General features: G+C 44.7%; 2 protein-coding genes across 7 annotated transcripts; both read right to left on the minus strand.

Annotated features, from left to right (window-relative positions):
* On the minus strand, positions 1-12,650 carry Skida1 (SKI/DACH domain containing 1). Of its 6 annotated transcripts, XM_076939542.1 has the most exons (3): positions 9,503-12,648; positions 8,070-8,120; positions 3-4,541 (listed from the first exon to the last, which is right to left on the minus strand). In XM_076939542.1, the coding sequence occupies exons 1-3, from the start codon at positions 11,928-11,930 to the stop codon at positions 4,525-4,527; spliced, it is 2,496 nt and encodes an 831-aa protein (XP_076795657.1). In that variant the 5' UTR covers positions 11,931-12,648; the 3' UTR covers positions 3-4,524. The 6 variants fall into 6 exon arrangements, 5 of the variants coding, with proteins under 5 accessions (XP_076795659.1, XP_076795657.1, XP_076795658.1 ...); XM_076939544.1 differs by lacking the exon at positions 8,070-8,120 and having other exon boundaries at positions 1-4,541; positions 9,788-12,650; XM_076939543.1 differs by lacking the exon at positions 8,070-8,120.
* Positions 12,651-12,681: 31 nt separating this feature from the next.
* LOC143443373 (uncharacterized) lies at positions 12,682-20,809 on the minus strand. Its single transcript, XM_076939545.1, has 2 exons — positions 20,093-20,809; positions 12,682-13,722 (listed from the first exon to the last, which is right to left on the minus strand). Exons 1-2 carry the CDS (start codon positions 20,429-20,431, stop codon positions 13,696-13,698), a joined length of 366 nt encoding a protein of 121 aa, XP_076795660.1. The 5' UTR covers positions 20,432-20,809; the 3' UTR covers positions 12,682-13,695.
* Between the last annotated feature and the right edge of the window lie 2,883 nt (positions 20,810-23,692).

The following is a 23,692-nucleotide window of genomic DNA, read 5'->3' on the forward strand; positions in this document are numbered from 1 at the left end:
TAAAGGATTTTTAAAGGATTTAAATATTTTTATTATTTTCTTAAAAGCATGTGAACAGCAGAACCATTGAACAATTTTAATGTTAACCAAACTCTTTTACTTAAAAACAACAACAAAAAAAACTTCCTTATATAAAAAAAGTGTACTTGTCCTCTTTTAAAAATCAGATAAGAAACACTCTAGCCGTAAAGATGTACACTCTTAATTCTCAATCACATACTTTAAGCTTGTTTAAGAAGTCTTTTATTATTAACAGGAAAAAATAAATTTGGCTTTCTGAAGGCCAATTTGCCACATGATATGTAACATTTGGAACACAATTCAAAGCACCTCTGTCTATATGCATCTGGCAGTGCACTCTGTGTTTGGCCCATAGCTTTCCCGTGCTTATGGAAAGGAACACTTTGGGTTTGGAATACATGCTGTTTCTGATACTCAAAGCAGAGTATCTCAGCCTTTGAGGGCCAAGGGGTTGGTTGGGATACTCTGGTCCTTCACCCTAGCAAGAAAGCACAGCAGTGACCACAGCTTCCATACTGCCTCTCTCAACTTGGGTTCTTCCTCTCTTTCCACCCCAGGAGAAAGATCTCCACCTGAGTGTGAGGATTAGGTAGGGGAAAGGGTGGGGGAAGCTAAGAGGGTAGAAGAGAAAAAAAAAAAAAAGGGAAGGCAGACAGGGAAAGGGTGAATAAGCCTGCCCATGGCCATTCCTACTATAATGTGCAGTTTTTAATTCAAATAGGTATGGTAATGAAAAAAAAAATCTGAAAGTTTAACCTTCCTTAGGACTGTATATTTGGACCCAATACAGAGGAAGAAAACTACACTTTGACATTTGCCCTACTGACAATCAGGGTATTCATCTGCAGGGAGGGGAAACAGGGGACTTGAGGAGGATGAGTGTGAATCATGCTTCTCTTCCTGGAAGATCCAGGAGTCCAGGCCCTTCCAGGGTGTTTCAGAGCTTGACGACTTTCCCCTTCCAGCCCCTGAGCAAGCTGGAGCCTGAAGAACTACCATGCATTTGTGTGATCTCTAACTTTCACAGGAGAGGGGCAAGGTGGCTGCTAAGTTTGGCACAGTCCCTCTTTCACTCTGTGCCTCACCACTGACCATCACTTAGCACAGGCATTGTGTTTTTTTCCAGGAGATAACATAAAGGAGGCCCGCACTAAGGATGAGCATTCTCTTCCAGCCTTCCAGGGCCTCCACAGGCTTCAGTAACTCTCCAGGAGAGTTCTGACTAATTGGTTGGTTTGTCATCTTGGACAAGAGGATGGCATCCACACAAATGGTTGTTTCCCTCTTTTCTGTCCCAGCTTCGGATCTGTGAACTCCTTGCTAAGCTGCTACTATTTTAAGGTCTAAGTCTACTGACTGTTAAGTCTTTATCCAAAAGGGTCAAACACAGACATCTGGATAGCACCAATTAGAAGAGTGGATTCTTTTGGAGAACCTTAAAGCTTTCCACTCCCTGTCCCTTCCGTGACAGAACAAGAGTCTTCTGTCTTGTTCCAGACACTTAACCTGAAGGAAGACTGGGACATGAGCTTCAAAACTGGGATATTCTAATCCACTAAAAACCTAGATTCTTTGGTTGTTTCACTTAGGTTCTTCTTCCAGACTACATGTTTGTGCAAACACACACACACACACACACACACACACACACACACACACACACACACAGTCCTTATGGGCAGCAAGCTCTCCTAATTCTTGTTCAGAAGCCACCCATGTCTGGTTATAAACCCACTGTTCCATTGCAACAGGGTGGGGGGCAACTGCTGTCCACCCCCACCCCCAAGTAAGACACCAGTCTATGTAGCTATGGTCCAGGCCAAACAAACAAAAAGTATTGCTTGGCATGTGTTATGACTCTAACACCACAGATCTAGAAATCCTGGGAGCCAAGTGTTGGCTGCTCCCTCACGAGTGAAATATTAAATTGTGCAAAGGTTTGTGGAGCCTCTGCTAGCCCACTTCTAAGTGCTACTGTTAGGTCTTAGAAAAATAAGGTGAGGAGATCGGCGTGAAAGGTGGTGACAGGGTTTGGCACCACAAGTTTGGGGGTCGTGTTTTTCAAAGCAAACCAAGTGATCTTTAGGTAAAGCTGGACACACAGGAGGAAAACATCCTGTTTTGAGAGAGGCAGGAAGTGTAGACGCACAGCTATAACCCGCGAGTGTGTTAATTACTCAGGAAAAGGGCTTGGGAGCCCAAGGCTTGAATTTGGTGAATTCATGCAATTTGGAGCATTCCGACTTAGTATTGATCCCTAAACTCAATTTTGAAAACAGCCTCCACCGCAGATGTGTGGGTTGTGTTATCCCAGTATTTGTGCGCATCGATTGACTAAAATAAAATGCATCATACTCTCCGCAAAGAAGGAAGAAGCAGGGACAGTCACAAGAGGAATAGCAGAAAGTGCATAGTTAATATGGGTTGTACGCCAATCCGCGAAACAAGTGCTCTAAACCCAGGGGGATTTCACGTAATAGCTAATTTGGTGAGAGCGAGAGTGCGCAAGCAGAGGGCCATCTAAGAAGGGAAAGGAAGATAGCTGAATACAGGTTTTCTCCCTCGCTGGAATTAACATTTCCCTGTGATTTGCATCAGCTTACAGTCCACCCAAGCCAGGTTTTCTGCCACCCCTGTAGACTCAAGGAGAAATTCACTTTTTTCTAGCTGTAGTGTCAGAGGGAAAGATTGCAAGACAGGCGGCAGCTGCTTTTCCCTTGGACCCACCAGGTCCTAAGGCCCTGGAAAGGCCACGGGACCGAGCCCTGGAGGCGCTGTCTGCCTGCCCCTCTGCCCTTTCAGGGCTTGCAGGACCCGTGGGATTCTATCCTCAAATTTCTAGACATGAAGCCAGCGCCTGTCTGGTTTTGCCCATTCAGGTCCTTGATCCTTACTGGCTGGACAGGGACTGGGAGGTGACCGGAAGAGAAGATAGGAACATTTCATCTTAAAGAATAATTATTTTCCGTGTTAAACAAACAGAACCAAACTCTCTCCTCACTTCTCTCATTTTCTGAATCCCTTGCAGGTTTCTAATGAAGAGACTGTGTGTGTCACCGCGCATAAGAGAGAAAAAGAGGGAGGGAAGGAGAGAGCTCTTTAAACAAAAGACAAGGAGGCCCAGGCAGGGGCCTGGAGCCGTCCCTGGAGCCTGCTCAGCCTGAAGACCCTCCAGTTCCCCAGCCAGGCAGGCATTTTGGAGAGGTTCTGCCACAGAGGCGGACCGGTCCGGGGCTCTCGCTCCATTCGGCTGGAGAAGAACTAGAGACAAAGCCCGGATCCAAGGCCTCACAGCGAGGCTCCAATCAGCGCCCCGAGCTCGCTAGCCTACGGTCGAGGCACGACCCCCTACGGGCTGTGACCGGGGAGGGGAGCCCAGGCTCGGCCCCGGCCTTCCCCCAGCCCTGGGTATCCCTGGCTAGCCAGGTTCTCCCCCTGTCTCACCCAGCCAGCTGGTCTTGGGTGCTTGCGAGTTCAAAACACGCTCTCTCATTAATTAAAAGCGGGACAGTCTTGTCACTTTCTTTCCTGGCCGAGGAAGCACCTCTAGAAGTCCCCGCAGTACTCTTTCGCATGAGGCCTTGGAGGTCGAGCAGCCATTTACTGCCCTCTGATTGCGCCAAGGACCAGGTTAGCTCATAAAGCCTTTCACACTCAACAATGGGGATTTTCTCAACAATTAACAAGAAACAACATAATAAAGCCATTTACAAAGACCTTGCTATTTACTATAAATTAGGCACTCTTTAAGAGACCAGTGCGTAATTTCACACACTTTACAACTGGGGCTGCATTTTAAACACCCGGGAAAACAAGCTTGTTGCACTTTCCTGTGACCTATGCGCGGAGCACCTCTGTTTCCCCTCTTCTCCAGTAGCAGCTTTGTTTGCATTGCTGCACTCCAACCTCCCAGCCGAGGGTGGTTTTCCAGGTCACTGTCTCACGTTTCCCGTTTCCAGGTCATCATTCCACTTGCAGATGTACTGAACGAAGTTCCAAGGGATGGGAACCACGGAGCCAAAGCAAGCAGGCCTTGCCTCAGGTTACTCCCACGCTAGGAGTTGCACAGGGCCTGACTAGCGCGCTCCCTCCCCACACGCTAGGCCTCTCTGCTCCTGAGCCTCTTCCCAGGAGGAAATCGCAGCCATGCTGGCCCAGTCCCTTTGCCACTTGCCTCTCACAAGCGCATTTTGGAGGCCTCGGAATCCGCTAAGCAAAATGCAAAGAGCTGGGTCCCTCCTGCCTGGGGAGGAGGAATGAGACCTGGGCAAGAAGGTGAGAAATACAGGACGGCAAGTGCAGTGATGGGCGAGGACTTCAGAACACACAAAAGAAGTGCAACCTGAGGGGAAGCAGTCCAGTCTCTGATGGGGAGAAGGCCCTAGGTGGCCGACGCGCCTAGCTGCCCTCTGCTCTCGGCCTTATGGCCGCTGGGACTGGAGGCTGCGCAGGACGAGCTGGGGTGCAGGCTCTTCTGCCTGGAGGAGCGAAATCGTCACAGGATCAGAGGAGAGCAAGATCTGGGCGGAAAAAAAAAAGTCACAAAGAAATTTGTTTGCCACCATGCAAAATGGCGGCACTTAAACATCTATTTGGTCATGATGGTGGCCCTGGTCGAAGCACCCAGGGATGCTCTGGGTCAGTTGAAGTGCCCAGAGCTCGGTGGCTGCGGAAAGCAACCCTGGAAAGCCCCTCAGCCCTTTGCCTGCAGCCTTTGGTCGGCTCCATAGTAGTCCCTGGTCTTCCCTCCCAGGCCGGTAGGCCTGAAGCCCGCGCCAGCAGCCCCTGGCCACTGACCCCTGTTTACAAACACAGCCTGGGGGCGGGGTGGGGCCGGCCTGAGCGCGGGCTTGAAGGCTGGAAGGGAGGCTGTGCTGCAGCCGAGGACGCCACCAGCAGAGAGGAACCAGGAGTTGGTGCGGGAGAGCAGGCCCGGCAGCTGGAAAGGACTGAAGGCCTTGTTTTTGAAACTGTCAATTCCCTCAACCCCTATTGTGAGGGCTTCATGCAAAACATCTCAGGCCTTTTAAAGTAGAAGCTTGTGAGGCCTCCACAGTTTGAAAAGGAGCTAGAGTAGCAGGGGCCTAGGGCTTGGGCAAAGACTGATAGCTGCCTCCCCCTTCCTCTTCTCCGTTTTTTTAAAGCAAAAGAGGGCCTGCCAAACAGGTAAAATGCGGCCCTCCCCCACCTCCTGGATATGACTTACGTACCCAACCCCCAGGCTAGTTTGCAGAATGCCCTTTGGCCTAGGGAGCAAACCATAACCCAAGCCAGAGGGAAGGTGGTTGTTCCTCACTGGGAAAAGGAGAATCCCAGGGCTAACAGAGGTGACAGGGAGGACTCCTGAAAGTAGATCCTTGCCAATATACTGAGTTTAGCTGATAGGGAGCCTTAATTTTTTTTCTCCTTCCTATTTTGGCCCTGGGAAATTCCTTCCTCCACATACCCTTTTCAGCACGAAGATGTTTTCAAGGTGAAGCAAAAGTCACATTTCCTTCCTTCCTTCCTTCCTTCCTTCCTTCCTTCCTTCCTTCCTTCCTTCCTTCCTTCTTTCTTCCTTATAGGTGCTGATTTTTTTTTGAAAAAACAAATTTTTTGAAGAAAAATTTCACCGTGGAGTATTTTGTTTTCTTTGAAAGAGAAAACAATGCTTTCGAAGAATTACTTTCACCTACATCTTTTCCTGTGTGCAAACAAAACTCCCATTCTCATAATCAGTAGAAATTTCCAGCCTAATTCTTGTTAGCTAAGAACTTTGAGGAATTTCTAGACCACTGAAAGTCATCCAGACACAAATAAGATAAAAATCCACACACCAGCCCATCTAGTTTGTGTTATTGCTGTTTAGTGGGGGCTCCTTGTTGTTGGTTTTCAAATAAACAACCATTATTGAGATTACTCCACTGTAATCAAGTAAGGCAATAGAAAGGAACACCCATTCTAAAAAGTAAATAGTTAGTGGGTAGGGTATTTTCTATAAAGACAGATAACCTGACTGGGGAAGAAAGTACACACTTCTCTTTAAAAAATAATTAAGTCTTCACTTCACAGGCTTATCAGGAAATTACCAGGAATAAGTTTGTTTCACCAAAAAGGCAGAGGAAGAAATTTCTCTTACACTTCCCCCATGTCTGTGGAGCTAATTTAGACACAGGAATCAGTGGCCCTAGAGCCTGATAGGATTTAAAAGAACAAACCTATTCCCTGAAAATACTTAAATGTAAAAATTCAACCTGTCAATGGAGGTAACTTTTGTTTTTCCTCTCAGTAAGGCTTAACTTTTGAACAAATGTGACATTTATAGCAGCTGAGAAAGACCTAGAAATTGTCTTTAATCATAAAACAACCCAAATAAAATAAACTGTTCTGGGACTAATTCCCACAGCAGGATGGGAAAACAGCTGAGAGCTACTAGGAATTGAAAGAATACCTTATATTTGCACACTAAGACTTACTATGTGGTGCTCTTTACTGACAGAAACCCCCAACTCAGGGTTTGCTGTGGCTGATGTCTTACAAGAATACTGTGGGATAAAATGTATGTTGACTACTCAGCATCTTTCCTCTTGATGGTATCACTCTGGTATGCCTCGGCCCCCACTCTGCTCATTAGCAGCTCCTAGAAGCTGAACCTATTGATACTCTGAGGATTGGGGACCAAATGTCCAAGCTGGAGCCTCATATTTTGTCCAAAATTCTATGGGATATTTGTCTTAATTTGTGTTTATTCCATCTTACAGACTTCCACACTGAAGATCTGTAGACTTAAAATAGATTCTTAGTTTATAATTTGGTAACAGTCTGTAGCCACCATGGAAAGTCCTCGTCTAATGCAGTAGTCTCTGTCCTTGAACTTTCTCATCTTGTCACTAATTAAAGAGTGGAAATTACATACTTCCCCTGTGTGGATGTCATACTTTTTACAGAACGTTTTGCTTTTGTTTTTTGGTTTTTTTTTTTTTTTTCTTTATAAAGACAACTCACTGTCTTAAATTCTGCATTGCCTTCCAAAGAGGAAAGGACTCAAGTTCAGAAGCCAGTTGTTCAGATTTCTGGGACTTTTCATTGAGACTATGGACTAGTCTTTGGAAATATATACAAACATGAATTCAAGAATAACATCCCCCAATTTTTGCTTTGACCATATCTATGATTCCAGCTTAAAAAAAAAATCCAGTGAGTCTACATCTGGCAACATTCAAGAAGGAAAGGAAGGGAGGCAGTTCAAAGCATCTGTTCACTCCATCCAAATGTATTTGGATGCAGGTATTCTCAGCCTCTGTCCTTTACAACAGGAGGAAAACCACAGATCATACACAGCAATTAGGTCTGAGACCATCCAGAACTATCTGAAACATTTATAGACAAAAGAAAAATATCACAGGGGGTAGGAATTAAAAGGTTAAGGTAAATAAATAGCTGAATTTCCATGAGAAATAATGATTTAAATTCACACAGTAAACATTTCATTGGTGGTTTTTTTTTTCTTTGTGATTTATGGTCTATAGATGCAACCTCTTAGACTAAAGATAACAAGGATCTAAGATACATAATTTGGTGACCCAAGAATTACTAGATTCAACTTTCATTAAAATAACTGATCTTTGTTTTACTTTCTTAAATATGAAACTTTTAGTAGTTTGTCTGTAACAAGTTTGAAAAGTTTTTCTGTTATTTGAGAGGAAATCTGCCAGTGTTATGCCCAGAACCTGATTGGTCTCATCACAAAGTATTGCCACAAAACACTGCACCCAATAAATGCATTTCTTTCAGGCAAAAACATTACAAGTGAAAATGTCAACAAAGCCATTCATTCTTGTTAACCCTTCTTCAATCTGGAATAAGTAGAAATGTATGGAACCAGGAATTTTAAACAGTGTTTTTAATTGAAAATAAAGCTAAAGCATGCTTTTCAACAGTGCAAATTTCCATAATTTTGATTTACTGCTCTCATCTTTACAACACAGTACACCAGCATGGCCTTACCAAGGGGTAGACCATTTGCATGTGGAACTACTTTGATTTTAAGTGCAAATATAGATAGTCACCTCTGATTGTCACTTGCAGTAGAAACTCTCCTGTTCTATACACAGGATGGCCTGAAACAGAAGTTTAGAGAGATGCAGAAAAAAGCATAAGGTAATAAAATCCAAGTGCCTGAGTTCTGATACCAAAATGCCCTGAAATTAGTTATTTTTCACTTGGGGTGTTATGACTCTTTTTCTTTTTCTTGGTTGTATTTACTGCTTGGTCACTATGATGATTTAGACATTAGACATCCTGCTATTAGGAGAAATATTTTAATTGTTTTGAAAGCTTGAAGAGTTATCTTCAGATCAGAAGATAAGCAGGAGCAGAATAAGAGTCATCCTATTTTAAATGTTTGGGTGAGAACACAGAAGGGACTTTTCCAATTGCAAGGAGTGACTGTAAAGGTTTAAAAAAAAGCACATCCTTAAAAAAAAAAAAAAAAAAAACATATTTCTTTTACTTCTCATACAAGAGGCAGCTTTTAAATCAGCATCCAATCAGGACTCATACCCCAATCTTTCTATTAAAAAAAGAAAGAAAGAAAGAAAGAAAGAAAGAAAGAAAGAAAGAAAGAAAGAAAAGTTAAGTGCAACTACTCTTGGAAAGGGAATGAGGGTTTAAAAAAAAGACACCCCACAAATAAGAGCTCCAGAAAATTACATTTGGGCTCACAGAAACTTCTTGCTACCTCATTGTGTAACCATGTAACCTAACAAACTTTCACTGAATACCAGTTACACTTTCAGGTCTGAAATCTAGTGCATAAACTTAATGGCTCATTGTAATATTTATTATTCAACCTTTTGACATTTATTTGTAGCAGTTGAATTGAGGTACCGGTGCATTAATAGCATTGAAACAGTAAAGTGTTCCAGCTCTACCATAATAACTGAGTTGTACTTGAGTCTTTAGCCTGAAGTAGTCTGTGGTATGTAAACCAACCCTTCTTCCACCCCTCCCCCACCCAAAAAAAAAAAAAAAAAAAACCCCGCAATGGGAAAAAAAAGTAATCCGATTTCTGTCTTCAAAATGCGATAAACCAGGACTCCAAAAGGGGTGTAACACCATTAATGGACTTGGTACAAGCCATCCTGTGCAGTTTACAACAAAAGGAAGGTAACATGGTTCAAGAAAATATCTTCCAAAACATTTTTTTATGAATTAAATTTCCTGAATTTGTGACTAGGTGGAAGAGGTATTGCAGGACCGCCCAGCTGCCATTTCCATATAGGATGGGCCTTGTGAGGAGGTTGGGAATCCTTAGTGGTGTTTAAGGAATACGCTGGCCACAAATCCCCATCCTTCCCAATAATGAGTGAAGGTGGACAAGGAAAATTTGCCATGAAATTAAATGGCCTTTTCACTGCTGATGCTACATTGCTGGCTACCTTTTTGCGTCTGTTTAAAACTGTAAAGTCATCCAGTGTTCCTTCATGTGTCTCAGTTTTACCTGTAGGACGAGGGCTTCTAGCTGATTTCAAATTTGGTTTGACTGGAGGTGTCTGAAGGACTGGTCGTTTGCCCAGTACTAGTGTCCGGTAATTTTTTCTCACCCTGGCACCAAATTTATATTCCCCATCCTCAGGTTTTGGAGATCCTAAAGTGCATGAAAGGCCCTGACTCTGAGCCAGTGGATTTAAGGAAGGCGTTTCTTTCTCAGGGCATGCAAAACCTTCCTTGGCTGTGGGTAACAAGGTGTCCTCCTCTTTCTTCTCAGTCAGACTATAAAACTCACCCTCTGTATCATTGCACTCCCGCTTGAGCTGATTTGTAATAAGATCAGGTTCATACTCTTCATTAGCACTACTGTCTTCTACTTTGATTTTAATATTGTGCAGAAATGGCAATGTCTTGTCGCCTGTGTCAGTGCAGAGAGTCTCAGCTTTAGTTGTTGCTGCTGCTGCTGTTGCTGCTGCTGCATCCACTCCAGGATCAGTTTGAGAAGAGGGCAAATCCGTAGCAAATCCAGGACAATGAGGGATTTTGGAATCTTTTCCTGAATTTGCTGTTGTTCCACAAGAATCATTATTTAAGAACCTAGCAGCTATTGTGCTGTTTTCTGCACAGTGTGTAGTAGGAGTTGCTTGTAGGCATTTCCTAACCTCTCGGAGTATTCTTTGTTGTGGAAATACATTGTTTGTCTTTGGGCTAGGTGAAGAGGCCCCCTCTGCCAGGCAGTTAATTGTCAGGTCAGTTCTCTTTACAGTACTGGAAATTTCAGAGTGTGGGAATGTAATCTCAGATACCCTATCGTTTCTTATCTCTGGAAAACAACTCCCCATGCTGGCCGGGCAGTACACCGGAGCCCCTTTGGGAGCCCAGCTCTGCAGATTCCACTCCTCTGGCGACTCCGCTTTGACACTACTCTTGAGGTCGGGAAGTCGGCCGGCATCCTCGAAAGCAGCGGGTTTGGTTGCAGCGGCGGCGGAGGCCAGATGGTACAAGAAGTTGGCCTGCGCCTGCACGCTTGGAGGCTTGCAGAAGCTGGTGCGCCTGAAACGGATGCTCTGCACTGACACTTGGCTGGACCCGGAGCTGGAGTCTGACTCGGTGGACGAGTCCTCCTCCTCGGAGCTGATTTCACTGGAATCAGAGGCCCCGCTGCCCCCCTCTTCCTCCTCCTCTTCTTCCTCCTCCTCTCCTTCCTCCTCCTCTTCCTCTGAGGACACCGAGTTGCTGGAGCTGGACAAACTAGAGCCAAAATCCGAGTCATTGGCTGCATGGTCGGAGTAGGAGCTGGACTCGGAGTCGCTGCTACAACTCTCGGGAAAGCTTCCTAGATGGGGCTGCGGCCGGTGGTGGTGAGGGGGGTGGTGACTCGGCGTTGGCTGCTGGGCCCGGTGGTGATGGTGATGGTGATGGTGGTGATGGTGATGGTGGTGGTGGGGAGGCGGGCAGAAGCTGTTGACCAGATGAAACCTCTCCAAGCAAGTGGCCCCGGCGGCCGCTGCCGCCGCCGCAGCCGCCGCCGCTGCTGCCGCCGCCGCCTTGGCTTTGTAGGACCTGGGCAGCAGCAGCAGGCGCCGGGCGCCAGCGTGGGGCGCGAGCAGGCAGTTCTTGGCGCCCCCGCGCTTGCGCTTGCAGCGGTAGGTCAGGCTCACCGGGCCTCCCGCGCCGGTCGCCGCCTTGGGCTGGGGCCCGGCCGCCTGGTAGTAGGCGGCGGCGGCGGCGGCGGCAGCAGCAGCGGCGGCGGCGGCGGCGGCTGCAGCCGGGTGCTTGCTGCACAGCAGGCTCCGAAAATAAGCGGGGTCCGAGTGGAAGGCGACGTAGTTTCCCTGGAGCGGGGCAGTTTCATAGTTTAAAGAGGGTTTGCAAGGCGAGCGAACGATCTCCGGGTAGTGCGAGCCCGGGTATTTGCTAAAAATCTGAGGTAGATGGGCGGCGGGGCGCGCGGCGGCGGCGCCCGGACGCTGGGACTGCGCGCTGATTGGCAGGGGCCGCGCGGCTCCGCTCAGGCCCCGCCAAAGTTGGTGCTTGTCCTTCCAAAAAGCCGGGCGGGGGCTGGCGGCGGCGGCGCGCTCTGGCGGCGGCGCCTTTGTGGCCAGGGCCCGACCGACCCTCCTCCGCTTGGTCTTGAGCACACGCTCGGTTTTGCAGGAGGTGTAGAGCGCTTCTACGTCTTCCCGGGAGATGAGCGTGCATTTGGCCGCGTGGAAGGCGATACTGTTGATTGCTTTGAGTTTCCGCAACTCCTCCAGATCGCAGTGGTGCTTTTTCACTTTCAGATGATCCATGCGCTTGTGCACGGTCGTCCTCGGGATGTTTTTCAGCAGATCTGTGAAGACTTGGGAGAGAGCAAACATTTGCTTTCCTTTAATGATGAGGTAGCCGAGCCTCACGCCATCCACCTCTTCGAAACCTGACTTCAGGTCTCCCATCTCGGGTACTAAATGATCCCCACCATTTGCAGTAAATATATACGTGACGCATACATACACATGTATGTATGTTAATCCTCCGCCAGATGCTGCGTGTGTCTCAAGGCATCCTGCTAATAAAATAACAAAGACTGTTATTCCCGGCGAAGGGAGTGCCAAACTCTAGGCGAATTACTGGGGGGGAGAAAAACCCCATGAAATTACACTGACTTGATTCTCGCTTTTTTTTGGTTTTCGTTTTTTTAAAAAAGAGGGAAAAGACCATCCGGTTTCAGATCTGCCAGTGTGTTGGTCTGAGTCCTCGATGCGGATCAGTACCTGGGCCCCGCTACTCCTTCCTTCTCCATTGGAGCACTATGATAATGGAATGTGAAGGGAGAAAGAGAAAAGAAATGCAGCTGCTATTCCCGCCGCTGCTTTAGCTACAAATAAAATGACAGAGCGAAGTGAGCTCGTCCGGAGACACCTTCATCAATTAATTCCCCTAAAGCCAACGCTGATTGGACACTCCTGACAGGTGATGCAATAAAAATTGATATTCCACCCCTTCCCCCCAAAATCTCCTACTAATTAGCATACCCTTATACTGCCACCTCCCCTCCCAAAGTAAATAATACAGCCGGTATATAAATCTTTCCATTAAACTATCGGAGCTCAGAAACAGCCTGACTCACAGACTTCATCAGAAGCAGTGTATGTACGCAAAAAAAAAAAAAAAAAAAAAAAAAAAAAAAAAAAAAAGCACCGTATATTCCCCTTTAAAGAAATACTGCCTATTTTTGCTTTATTTGCATTTTACCGATACAGCTATTATCGTTTCAAAGGAAAGCATTTAAAAAACATTATCAAGCTCAAATAGATATACCCCACCCCCTTTTCCTTTGGAAAATGAAGCTTAAGGGAAAACGTGCCAGAAAAGCCTGGTATTTCCCTTCTGGGAGTGGAGAAGGAGACTGGCTGGGAGCTCCAAAGTTAAACCCCGAGGTGACCCACCCCAGTACAGACTTACGTTGGCAATTTCTCTCGAGTCCCCCCACCCCCCAATGCCCTTTTACAACCAGAAACAAAGTTATTTGACCAAGAAAGCAGTTCGAGGCTCCACCTCAGGAACATGTAACAATTCAACTGGATTTCGCTTCTTTGCTGAGGAGTGGGGCAGGGAGAAGGTAGTTTCTCTTCAGGCCCATAACAAAGCACAGATAAGCCAGAAATGAGTACACTTTTCACGATTAACCAGCCTGAGGTAGAGGTGAGGTCATTGTAGAGTGTCCAGCACAGGTTTTAGCCAGGGTCCCGTGCACAGGTCAGATTTCCAGGGATACGTCCTTCTGCAGCAAAGGGAAGAAAATGGAAGGCTCCCCAAGGTGCTTCCAGAAGTTTTACATAAAAACAATGAAGAGAAAGTGCTGATGTATGGTGCAGACCATTTCAGTGGTTGGTGATGGTTTGGCTGGTAGTTTAGATGAATCTTCCTCAGGTCCCATTTTCCCCCTGTGAAAGCCAGGCATGTTTTAACAAAAATCACTTTGGATGAATATCAGTCTCTTGGTCATTAGCAAGGTTTGCTGTCGTTTTCAGGGATATCCAAAATATTGCCAACTGAGAGGAAGGGTCTTTCTACTTGCATTTGCAGGATCTCAGATGGGTGGTTGGCTGCTTTGCCAAATTCGGCAAAATCTTCTCCCGTATTTGTAACTACAGCATAAATGCAGCCCAGGCATCTACATATTTCCTCCTTCCTCCCAAAATAGACACATCTGTGAGGTTAAAGAATGAACGGATATTTCTGAACCTGTAAGAAAAAATGCACAATAATTTCTTTCTTCATATTCAAAAGTTCCAGTTTCCCCTGCTGAGATCTGGCCATCAGGAGCAGGTATGACTCAAAAAAGAAGAAAAGGAAAAAAGAAAAAAAAAATCTTCAAAAACCAAACAAACAGAAATCAGACATACAAAAAGGTAGTTTGCTTGACAAGATGAAGTCTCTCGGCCATGGCTCCCCACCCCCACCCTCATCTTCCTTGTAATTTTCCCAGGAATTTTGAAGAGATTGGGAATTTCAAGAAGTACATCCGGAAATTAAGGAAGTCTATTTAAGAGAGTCTGTAACTCAGGAGGTTGGGATTTGAAAAGTCAGCCCTGGACTACTGTTGCTCTCAGCAGAGATGTAATCGCCGCTCTTCAACTTAATCAATGTGTGTACAAACCGCGATGTCTAGTTCTTGCCTTTGAAATCTAAGGCTAGCATTTCCATCCAAGAAATCAGAGCTACAGCAAATTACATTTTTGTCCCTTGAATGAGAGAAGGATCATTGAATGGATCTCGTGATATTTCAGGCTTTAAACGTAACCGAGAGGCAGCAATGAACAATGCCTCGTCACAGCTAAGACCATCCACCGACTTGGCTTTCTTTGCATCTGGTTCTACCACACCGAGTTTTTCTCTTTCACTTTCACAGGGAGACCAAATGTACAAGCTTTAAGCAGAAATCGAAGTTTCCTGGAAAAGCAAATGCTGGTGTTTGTTGTTTTAAAAGTCGAATGACCAGAGCTTTCTATTGCCAACGTCAGTGTTTTAAAATTCCTCCTGATGCACTTATATAGTGCCAGCCCTCTCCATCCCACCCACCCCCGCCCATTCTCCTCCTCCAGCTCTAAGATTTAGATTAAAGAGCCAAACAGCTAAGAAATAGTAAACTTAAAGAAAAACATGTATGTGTGGGGGTTCTAAGGAGGCATTTAAAAAGGTTGGCTTACAGCATCTTTGGGGTGGGGGGTGGGGGGCAGGTACTTTTAGTTGTTCCTGATTCTTGTTTAGATCCACCCCCACCTCTTAGGTCCCCATGCACATGGGAGCAGCTTTAGTAAACATTTCAAATTTACCTTCCTGTCCCTTCTCTCTACCTTTAAAACTGGAAATATAGATGCTTCGGGAAATTAGTATAATATTGAGTATTATTTTTAAACCGAAGGTATAATCTGTGGAATCAGTTTTTAAAAGGTAAAGAACAAGGGATTTGGGGGATGTGTCTCTATGTACTACTTAGAAAGTGTCTGTACATAGAGACAGGCCTTTACATTTATACATCTTAAATACTCATATTACACATCTGTCTTTTTGTCTAATACATCCTTTTGTTCCTGTAACTTCCCCGTCCTGGTGTGTGTTAAGGCTCTAGCACTGGTGTTTGTGTATACACACACACACACACACACACACACACACACACACACACACACACACACACACACACACAGAATGTGACAGACAGCTTTCTTATGGTCATCAGCACACGTTGCATATCCGGGGTCTTCTCCAGGCACATTGGGGGTCGATCCCGATAAAAAGACCCAGCAGAGGCCCCTGAGCGCTCACACATGAAAGGCAGGGGACTTTAAGATGGATTTGCATGCACACCAGGGATTTCGATCAATAGCTACCAACATTTATGGCTTAGATTATTAATGCGAAAGCTGGCCAAAAGAATAGGGATGAAAAATTAAAGGTATCTGTTATCAATTATGCTTAAAGTTATGCAATAATTTACTTAGTTTGCCTGGATGTGCAGATCCAGATGTATGAAGTACTATTCTTCAAAAGCCAGGGGGTTTCTTTGATAAATTTGTTGACCATGTCAGCTGCCTCTGCAATCAAAGATGAACCCAATTCTGATGATGGACTGTATTCAAATTCTTTTTAAGAGAGTATATATCAACTTCTATGTTTCTCTAACATATGTACATATGTGGGGAGATATGGTCAAATGAACATGTACATACATATATGTACACACACACATCTCTGTAAGTCTAGGATAATTGTGAATTTATCACAATGTGCAAGTGATACCCATTGAGTTTGTTAATGAAATGTGACCATTTACTCAGGTTGGAATACAAGTTCTACCCTATCCTGAAAAGTATTTTAGCTTTGAAAACAAAGCTGCTTGCTAAAGAAAAATCCTCTGTAGCAAATACAGTTTCAAGTGTATTCTTAATGTCCACTTATTTCTGCATTTATTGTAAAAAAAACAAATCAGCACTTTCAGTTTTTAAAGTGATGGACTGTGAAGATCTGAACATATTTGTCTTTACTTATCCCATATGAGTGTGCTAAATCCACCTTCTGATGCTCTATTTTGATTTATTTTCACTGTATTTTATGTTTAAATACCATAGCAATTCAGTCTGACCTCTTTCCTCTGGAGCGAAGTAATGCACAAGGCATTCACAGTCTTTTAAATGCTTAGCTGGGAAATGCAACAGCAATTTGCAGGAAGTAGTTTACTAATGGGGAAAGTTCCTTTGAAAATCTAAAGGAAAACCTAAGAGTACTTTTGCATTTCTACACTACTACTGTTATATAATTAAAGTATTGAAGGGCATTAAAATAATCCTTTTTTCATCCAAGCTCTCACCCATACATACATAATTTAAATGAGGATCACACACACCATGACCACCACTGGCTAACTCCGCACCATATACATTTGTTTTAGTGATTGCTGGCTACATTTTTTTCAAAGTGAATTCAGACAGAAAAGAGGGAGAAATATCACAAAGGGCCCAACAATGTAGGCACAGTGGTTAGAAGAAGAAAAGAGATCTCCTAAACTGTTAACTAAAGTCTAATAATAATGATAATAATAATATAATATGAGTCAAAAATAATAAAGTCTCATATGGCTGAATAGGTTGAAGATATAGAATAATATAGTCTAAACAGCTCTTTAGCTAAACTTATCTGACATCCCATTTTCTCTCCTTCTGGGGAGATGAAAATGCTAAGAGGAGAATAATAATTAGCTAAAATGAGGAATAAACTATAATTTAGGAGATTTTCTTTAAACTCCTTTTTCTTTTTCTCCTTCTTTTTTAAAATCCCATTCAAATATATCAGGGCAAGTCTTCCAATGGGCCCATCCTTCTGTTCTTAGACGTTTAAAAAAACCCTGTCTTTAACAGAAGTTTGGGACACAGAGTATATGCCATGTTGTCTATTGACCCATAATCAGAATGCAGTGACCTTCTACCCTTTTTGTGCCCCCTGACCCATCTTGAATTCAATGCAGCCTTTATAAATTTGCAAATCCTTGGAGGTAAAGGGGTTTTGTGAGGCTTTGTTCTGAAAAAGCCCTACGAGTGTGCTTTCTAAACTAGACAAAGGTAGAGCTGGAGACCCTAGTGGATGAGATTCTATGCAGGTGAGCACTAGGCAACTCTTCAGATACCAATACTGAATATTGCAAGCTAGACAACACATTTGTAAGCATAGGAGACAAGGAGGTTACAGATTGCATTAAATTAGAGTGTGGTACAAATCACTTCCATGATGTAAGAAATGGCCAGGCCACAATCTTCCTGCTTTTCTCATCTCTAGGGCTGTGGGGACCCTAGTGACCAAGGAAAGAATGGGGGGGGGGGTTCACAAGAGGAGGGAAGAAAGGTGGGGGGAGGAGTGAGACCTGATTTGAATCTACAGCCACATTCCCTTATCTTTCCTGCTATCAGCCAGTTTAAAGGACACCATAATTATGGTGGTGATAAAACAATGCCTGCTTATGTGTGCTGAATAAATAAAGAATGTTTACAGCTTAAGAATCTTTTAATTCCAATTAAATGCTATCAAAGAAAAGCCACTTTTCCTCCTGCAACCGCCTTTCCCCCCAATTATCTTATTTTGTTGCAATATTTTCCTATGAGACACAAGGACCTTTCACAAGTGATGCTGAAACACAGGGGACAAACTCACAGTGTAGAGTTCATCTTCTCCTATTAAATACACAGATCACAAAAACCAACATTTATTTGGGTTACCCAAGTTTTTTGTTTATTTTACACGAAAGCCAAATGCGGAGAAACAAGTGATTATACTAAGTGTTGAGGCCTACCTAGGGGCTGCTGAAGATACACTAAAATTTTGAGCACCCAGAAGGAGAGGAAGATAAGACGGAAGCAGTGGGATGGTCCCTGGAAAGGGAATCCTCTGGTTCTGTTCCCTTGGCTTCAGCCCAAATCCTCCTGGGAACCCTGGAGCCAAGCGCTGTCTTCCACTTATCAGCTACTGGGAACACACACACACACACACACACACACACACACACACACACACAAAATGGGAGATAAAAAAAAATCACGTTTGATTTTATGGATATGTATCATTTCATATTCATGACATCAGCAAATCACGTCCTGATCAGATTTAAATCTAGTTAGGAACTCTCATCTCCATCAGGATGGTCACTAAACACTACTAAGCAGAAAATTTGGCTTTTAATTTTGTGATTATAGAGTAAAAATAAAGTCTGTTAACTTAGAAAATAGTAGTTTTTCAAATCCTGGGAACAATTTCATACTAGTAAATTTCACACAAAACAAATGCTTCCTCGAAAGTTGTTCCACAACATTTTGATTCAAACTTTTATCTCCTTCTTTTCTCTGTAGTAGTGTTTGGTTTTTGAAAACACGTGGCAAAGGACATATTATGGAAACTGCACTCATTCTGTTTAATGCCTATACAAATCTGCCCTTTACTCGGACTAAGTAATGCTTTGCTGAGCAGAAGGCGAACAACAACAAAAATATACTTTCCTTGAAGAAAAATTTTGTTTTTATTTTAAAGCAAACAGTATTTGGTGAGGTGGTACAAAAATCAAACGTAAAAAAAAAAAAAAAAAAAAAAAAAACCAACCCAAAACTTCAGGGTATTTCTAAGTTTTCTGGAGAGTTGCAGGCCCCTTCCCTTTTGAAAGTTTAGAGATCCAGTACCCTCAATTCTACTGGCAGAATTAGGTGGACTTAGAAGGTCCTAAACGTGACCGATTCACTAAGGCGGGGGGCTACAGCATGCAGCAACGTGCTCGGCAACTTAATCCTACGCTAAAAGAGGGGAGAGAGCGAAAAAGAATGGAATACAAACTCTCCCGATGTTTCTAGTTACTTTCAAGGTGGATTGTGTATTTTAAGGCTGATGGGAGCATCTGGTTTTTGGAGGAAAAAGAAGAGAAGGTAAGTGTTTGTCCTTGTATCCACCAGTTCGTAGAGAAACAATGAAAGAACAAAGGGAAGCACTTCCCCATCTGAACATTTTGTTTCTCCCTAGGTTTCAAGCGAAAAGCTTGCAATGGGATTCACTTTACTCTATCTTAAGTCGTAGGGTAGGGTTGTTGAACTAAGAATGAGAGAAAAGTTGAGATGCAATGTAAATAGGCTAAATAATAAAGGCTTGTGGTGACGAATCTGCACTGCGCCTGGCGCGGCAACTTGCAGAAGTTGGAAAATGCATGAAGACCCAGCCCAGGAAATAACCTTTGCATATTGGGTCTCGAACTCATTTTTAAAACAGCTTTTTCTTGTTGTTTAAAGGAATCTCGGCACAAAGACTGTGTAGTAGGTACTGTTCCATGGGAAGAGTGGTGTTCGATTTAGGTCTAAAGTTGATCTCTATCGCTATCCTAAAATGAATATTTTAAAAGAAAAGGGGATTCGATTATTATGCTACTGCTTGCGGGTAGAAGAAATGGCAGCGGTGGCTGAGGAAGGAGAGGGGTGGTATTTAAATATATTTGCTTTGGGGATACTGTTTATTGGCAAGTCTGCTTTTGTGGATCGGTGTGACTAAGTGACTGAGCGCTCTCTTCATTCTATATAAATGGATCCGCGTGGGGGGGGGGGGCGGCAAAGACGTCGAGCACGTGAAACATTTTTTTTTTACTGTCCCCCAAGCGGCGACCAAGCCCCCATCCACCCCACCTCAAAATGCGTATATTACCTGCCCTGTTACAGTGACACATGTTTATGTTTATAGTCCTGGTTTGTAGTAGTGTCAAGAGCCGCGGCGAGGGGGGGGGTAGAGGAGAGGGAGGAGTAAATGCAACCACCCCCACTTGTTGTTAAAGCAAATTTACGGCGTTCTTGCCAGCCCCATGCCGGGGGCTGGGACGAGTTGAGGGGAAGGGGAGAGTTGGGCTGTGTTGGCGGGGGAGGGGGGTGGGGTAGGCTGAGCAGAGCCGCAACTCAGCGCCTCTCTTTCTAGCAGGCCGGTCAATAGGGGAGCACGCTGGCGCGGTGGAAAACAAAAAGGTTCCTCCCGCTCGCTGCGTTCACGTGGGGGTGGGGGGTGGGGGCTCTGCGCGACGGACTCCAGGGCCCTGACCTCTGACCTCGGCTCCTCTCGGCTCTCTCCCGGTGCGGCGCGGCCACTTTTTACCCAGGATGCCACGCGCGGGCCGCGCTCGTGTCGAGCCGGAGCCCTTCCTAATCCTCCATTCCCGGACTCGCAGCCCCTCCCCCTGCGCCGCTCGCCCCGCGGGAGGATTCTCCGCCGGGGAACCCCCGCCCCGCCCCCACCCGGGCCCTCGCCGAGGAGACTGCGGCCAGGCCGGGCGGGGTGCTTGGCGCTGCGGGGCCGCGGGGGCGGGGAGGGCCCGGGGCGGCGGGAGGAGGCCAGGCCCGCGGCCCAGCCGAGGCCTGGACCTGTTGACTGCCATTGGTCCGCTCATCCCGCGCCCTCTCCTCGGCCGCGCCGCCCCATCCCTTCCGCAGAATCCGGGGGAGGAAACGGGGTGGCTCCTCTCCCCGCCTCCCTTTAACTTTTTTTTTTTTTTCTTTCCTCTTGGGGGGGACGAGAGGGTGAGGCCGACCTGCAAACTCCTCGGCAGCCCCAGCCTTCCTCGGAAAGTATCGTCACGCGCGGGCCCGCCGCCCCCTTCAGCCCTCGCTATTTAAGTCCTTCGCCCCTGGCGGCCCGACTCGGGGCCGCGAGCCCGCCCGCCCGCCCGCGTCCCCTTCCAGTCGGGCTGCTTTGTGCCCTGGAAGCTCCCCGTCCTGCTACTTTCTCCCCAGTCCCAGGAGGCTTAAGATAAAAACCCTGATTTGCTGCGTCGGCCTGGGCACATCTTCACAGAAGGCGTTCGCTGGAGAGTTTTAAAACAACTGCGTTGAAAGGAAATGAAAGAGGACCTGGTTGTTTTGCAGGTTTTTTAGGGCAAGCGACGCGCTTCAGGTTTTATTTTTCCTTAGCACGGCAGAGTGTAGTGATAGTTAAATAAATAAAGGTTGTGCTGGATTGGCTGTATTTCCTTCTAGATTTGGATTTCGGGAGGAAATCTACCCCTCCACCCCCCGCAAGGAGACAGCAATTCAGCATTACGCTGGCAATGAGTCGTGAAGACCACTTCTGGAAACCAAGGGAGAGAGAGAGAGGAAAAATACGTTTACAAAATAGAAGGAGGGAGGCGACCGTTAAAGCTGGGGTCACTAAAGGAAGCGCCACACGTTGCAGGCGGGAAAGGGCCGGGCCAAGGAGGTGGCGGCGGCCGGGGCGGCGAGCGAGGCGGAGGAAGCAGCACCCGCCCGGCTCCTGGGTGCTTCCATTGTTCCGCGCCAGAGCCGAGGCCCGCGGCGTGGTTTTGCCGGGGGAGGGAGATCTGTGGCACGTCCTCTCCGGCCCGCGGCCCGCAGAGCTCCCAGAGGCTCGCCCTCGCTCGCCTGGCCGGTTTTATGACGCGCCGTGGCCTGCAAGGGGTGTTCCCAGCTGCAGACCTCGTAGGAAGGCGTCTTCACAACGTGCAGCTGAATGGAGCCTGCAGCTCATGTGTTGAAGGGAAAGCCACATAGATATGTTTTAAAAATCACCACTAGATAAACGACAAATGTGCCTCCCCACCGGAGTGGGAAATTAGAGCAGATCATATAATATTTAAAACATCTATAACTGTACGGATTAGCAAATGAATGTTAGGGTTCAAAGGAGTTCGGAAAAGCACGTTTTTCTGTCCTTATTTGTTACTACTCAGCTCTTTGTTGTGTACAAGAAGTCTGATTTTAAAAGAAGGGCTCTAACAAAAAGGGGCTTGGTTTGTTAAGGTGACACGCATTTCCAAAATAACAGGGAATTTCAAAAGGGAAAAACATCCATTATCACTTTAAACCACGTTTTGGAAGTAAAATAAATTTGTGACCCACCCAAAGAAACTGTTTTCCTTTGTGAGGCATGTGAGATAAATATTTTTGGCAAACGTCAGTTTTTTAAAAATAAAGATTTCCAACAAGTGACTCTGGTCATCTAGACATGACCAAAGTCATCGTGCATGAGGGCTCGTGAAGAAATAATTCTAGCCTGTGGCCCAAAACATACTAGGAAAAAGAGTAATTCGGATTTAGGATTTGTAATAGACTTTGTGGAAATTCCTTCTAAAATACTAATTACGAGTCTGTGTATTATGCAGCACTGTTTCCCAAGGTGGATTTTAAAAAACCAATTAGAATTGATCTCTGATGGAATATTATATTTACACGTCATCATGAAGACATCATTTGGCAAGAGTTTTGAATTAGAAAAAGAAGTTAACAGATGATGTCGTAAATAGCACGCTGAAAAGACCCCTTAAGCGTCAGTTAAAGGTAGCAAACGTTGTAATTTTGCATTTGAAATGCTATAGAAGTAGTTTGCATCTGAACACTTTGATTTTACAGGTCTTCTTCTAAAGCTGCATTTCCTCCTGAAAAATATTAACTTATTTTGAGGCACAGGGAGAAATTTTAAGAAGTCACTTAAAGTATAACTATGAGAAGGTTGGAACAGGAGAAATTTGAGGTGGAAAATTAAGTATTTTCAGTCTGTTCAGTCTGTTTCACACTTATCCCCTATTCAATTTACATTTTTATTTATAAGCCTTTGAATATTTAGAATAGCTTTGCAAGTTTATCTGTTGTGTAGCTGATAGCTGAAGATGAATCTTCTTTACATCTTTTACTATTTTAGGTGTTTTTGTCTCCTTTATAGAAAAAAAAAATATCTCAGAATGTACTTGTGAGAAAAACAACAAATGGACAGGAAAAAAAAAGAGTGGGGGTGGGGACAGAGAGGGACAAGTCTCTGGTCAGTCTTTGTGAAACCTTTCTTTAATATTATGTCATATTTCCCTTCTCTGCTTGGTCAAAGATGATTGCTTTTTTAATTGTGGTAAAGTGCCACCACATAAAAATTCCCTACATTCTGGCTCTCAACTCCACAGTAAAGTAAGACTGACAAAACGATCTGAGGCTTGTGTGTTTAATTCACTAGGAATGTTAAGCTTCATAAGATTCCCCCTATGGGGTCATGTTGGTCCTTGGCACTGTTACTGTACAATGGCAAATATACACATTATTGATTTTAAAATCTTAGATGGCTAGACAAACAGTTTATTAATTGAAGGAATAAAAATGAATTTGTCAAACTCATTCTTTCTGGGACACAATGCACTTAATTAACATATTCCTGGGCTTGTTTCTGGATTTAGGAAGCAGTGGCCCCTTTCACAGAGGAAAACATTTAAATCTTAAAAAGTGACCTTCTTTGGTTCAAATACTATTTAGCAATTCAGCTTAATTTGTTCTTTTCTTCTCTTCTCTTCCTTTCCTTTTTTTTTTTTTTTTTTTTTCAGTTGCAGATATGTCTCCTTTCTTTAAGGACTCTTCCATTTCCAAAACTGATTTTCCTCTTTACATACTGAAAATCTTTCACGTACATAATCTTATCGTGTCCTATAAAATGACAGCAGAATATGTCACTTTAATCACTTTAATTATAACTGAGATGCAAATGTTCAATGCCAGTAAAAAATGGGAAATGGACCCTACATTACATTGATGGCACCTGAAAAGTCAGTCTCAAGTGTTGTGTCACAGGAAAAAGTACAGCTCTGTATGTGTAAGGCTATGTAGCATCCACAAGATCTAAAGGCATTCTAGAAACAGTTTTTCCCCTACTGGATATT

This window comes from Arvicanthis niloticus, chromosome 8, assembly GCF_011762505.2.
Source record: "Arvicanthis niloticus isolate mArvNil1 chromosome 8, mArvNil1.pat.X, whole genome shotgun sequence".
NCBI classification, from domain to species: domain Eukaryota; kingdom Metazoa; phylum Chordata; class Mammalia; order Rodentia; family Muridae; genus Arvicanthis; species Arvicanthis niloticus.

Bases quoted from the DNA above. Each gene is read 5' to 3' on its own strand.
- LOC143443373 (XM_076939545.1), bottom strand. From the start codon at position 20,431: ATGAGCGGACCAATGGCAGTCAACAGGTCCAGGCCTCGGCTGGGCCGC. The intron at 13,723-20,092 runs GTCAGAGGTCAG...TTTTTCTTACAG, and splicing joins GAGAGCCGAGAGGAGCCGAG to GTTCAGAAATATCCGTTCAT.
- Skida1 (XM_034511033.2), bottom strand. From the start codon at position 11,930: ATGGGAGACCTGAAGTCAGGTTTCGAAGAGGTGGATGGCGTGAGGCTC.